At 45.5% G+C, this 2,549-nt stretch overlaps 1 protein-coding gene across 1 annotated transcript; it reads left to right on the top strand.

Annotated features, from left to right (window-relative positions):
• Window positions 1-1,286: 1,286 nt before the first annotated feature.
• On the top strand, window positions 1,287-2,549 carry LOC311312136 (beta-1,3-galactosyl-O-glycosyl-glycoprotein beta-1,6-N-acetylglucosaminyltransferase 4-like; the record flags this gene model as incomplete). The annotated part of the gene is made up of 1 exon (XM_084442007.1): window positions 1,287-2,549. One exon carries the CDS (start codon window positions 1,287-1,289, stop codon window positions 2,547-2,549), a length of 1,263 nt encoding a protein of 420 aa, XP_084298133.1.

Here is a 2,549-nt window from a genome sequence, read left to right as displayed (position 1 = left end):
CCGCATTGTGTGTACGAGGAACAACAAAATATAAAATACAAACTACAACTGTATTATATCCTATATTTTATACATACTGTATGTAGATATTTTTTGAGAAGAGTTTGTTCCTCCACCAATGACTGAGAAATCTGTAGATATGAACTCTAGATTTGCCCAATGAGGGTATTCATCTGATTGTATTGAGGAAGCTTTTACATTGGCTTTAAACAAGCCTCATTTTGATTTACTGAAAAAGAGTACCAGAAAAGATAAGGTAAATTTTCCTTAAAAAAATAAAAAATAATATATATATATATATATATATATATGTGTGTGTGTGTGTGTGTGTGTGTGTGTTAGTACATACATAATTCACATCATCAAGTCAATTTTTAAGAAATATTGGCACATCCTGACTTCGGATCCGGAGTTTTCGCTTTCCACTAATTCTGTAATTTGCATTTTTGCATGAATTGCATTCTTTTTTTAAAAGTGTTTAAATTCATGGAATTTACCCAAACCATGCATGCCCCAAATGATTTTTGTTATTGGTAAATTGAATCCTTCAGCAAATGGTTGTTGTCCTGTCTGCAAATTATGTCATTTTCACAGAATTTCAGTTTTACTGCATCCTTCTCAAACTCTTGTAGTGGGTTTTCCTCTGCGGCACAGGCCGTGACTCCAAAGGTCAGGACCTATTTTGGTGTTATCATCCGCGTTAGGCTAGTATGTGGCGAGGAGGGGTTGAGTAATATTCATTGTACCAGATCATTGCACCATTATAATTAATGTCCCTAGACCTGTCTCTCCCAAGATGGGAGCAACCTAGAATGGCCAATTAGAAGTTGTACTGTTAAGACTGACCAATGAGAAATGCAGGCCAGTTGGCCAAACCTAGTAATAAGCTTTAGCTTTGTGTGGACTGTAACCTCGCTGTATCACCTTGCATTAAAGCAATAAACCTGGATTACGTTCTCTCGTCTGACATCCTCTTTATTTAAGGACCATAAATTACAGTAAGATAAACTTTCTTTTGAATAATTATTAATCAGTAATATGTGTAAGTTAAGTTTCTAACATCACTCTCTGACCCTCTCTAGGCTGTGGTACAAGAACAAGGAAGCTTTACAGTACTTTTTTGGAGACAACCTTCCGTGCTTATTAAGCAAGGTGATTATTTTTCCAGGATTATTAAGCAGAGAAGCAAACCCATATGGTGAGCACTGGTCACCGTGGTTCCCAACATTTGTTCTTATCAGACACTGTGTAACATTTTGTTGTTGTTGTCTTTGTTTAACCTTAGAATGAAAAGACGGATTGGGTGTGGCACCCTGCTGGTGTTGATCGTGTGCATCATCCTGCTTGTGTGCGTAAGGCTCTCTGTGAGATTCTCCACTCAACTCTTTGAGCCAACTGCAGACATTGCAAACATTCCTACATACCACCGATACAACATCAACTGCATCGCCATCTACGACCATGACCCCGTGGAGGTGGGGAAGTCACTGGTCATCAGGAGGAGCATTGTGGAGGACCAGGATGAGAGTCTGGTCAACCTCACCACCAACTGCCCACGCTACCTCAGGTCCAGGGGCTATGGGGACATCCAGGTGTCAGAGGCGGAGCGGACCTTCCCTCTGGCCTACTCTATGGTGGTCCACAAGTCTGCCTGGCTGGTGGAGAGAATCCTCAGGTTACTGTACTCTCCCAGCAACCTCTACTGTATCCACTACGACCAGAAGTCCCCTGCACAGTTCAAATCAGCCATGGAGGGTCTGGCCCGCTGCCTGCCCAACGTCTTCATCGCCTCCAAGCTGGAGTCGGTCGACTACGCCGGCATCAGCCGCCTCAAGGCTGACCTCAACTGCCTGTCCGACCTGCTGGGGTCGGAGGTCAAGTGGAGGTATGCCATTAACCTGTGTGGGCAGGACTTTCCTCTCAGGTCCAAAGTAGAGCTGGTGGCAGAGCTGACGAACCTACGGGGCGCCAACATGCTGGAGACCAGCCGACCCTCTGTGGAAAAGAAGACGAGATTCACCTTCCGCTACGAGCTGCAAGACTTTACTTACAACAACTTTGAGTACCGCAAGCTGCCTCTTAAAACCAACCAGGCCAAAGATCCACCTCCGAAAGGTATCGAGATCTTCATGGGCAGCGCTTACTTTGTGCTGTCCCGGGAGTTTCTCACCTATGTGCACCGCTCACCACTAGTCCGAGACTTCCTGGCCTGGTGTAATGATACCTACTCCCCAGACGAGCACTTCTGGGCCACTCTCATACGCGTGCCCGGGGTGCCAGGAGAGGTGCCCAGGGCCCAGGCTGATGTCACGGAACACATGAGTAAGACCAGGCTGATCAAGTGGAGCTACCTGGAGGGGCCCCTTTACCCCCCCTGTACTGGGACATACATCCGAAAGGTGTGTATTTACGGGGCTGTAGAAATCCGCTGGCTACTTAGCTATGATCACTGGTTCGCCAATAAGGTGGACCCTAAAGTAGACCCCGTCCTTATTCAGTGCCTGGAAGAGAACCTGATGGAGAGACAGACGGTCTTGGTTAAAGCATAA

Source organism: Borostomias antarcticus, assembly GCF_949987555.1.
Source record: "Borostomias antarcticus genome assembly, chromosome: 8".
NCBI lineage: Eukaryota > Metazoa > Chordata > Actinopteri > Stomiiformes > Stomiidae > Borostomias > Borostomias antarcticus.
Note: the sequence above shows the minus strand (reverse complement) of the source record. Positions and strands in the feature narration are given on the sequence as shown.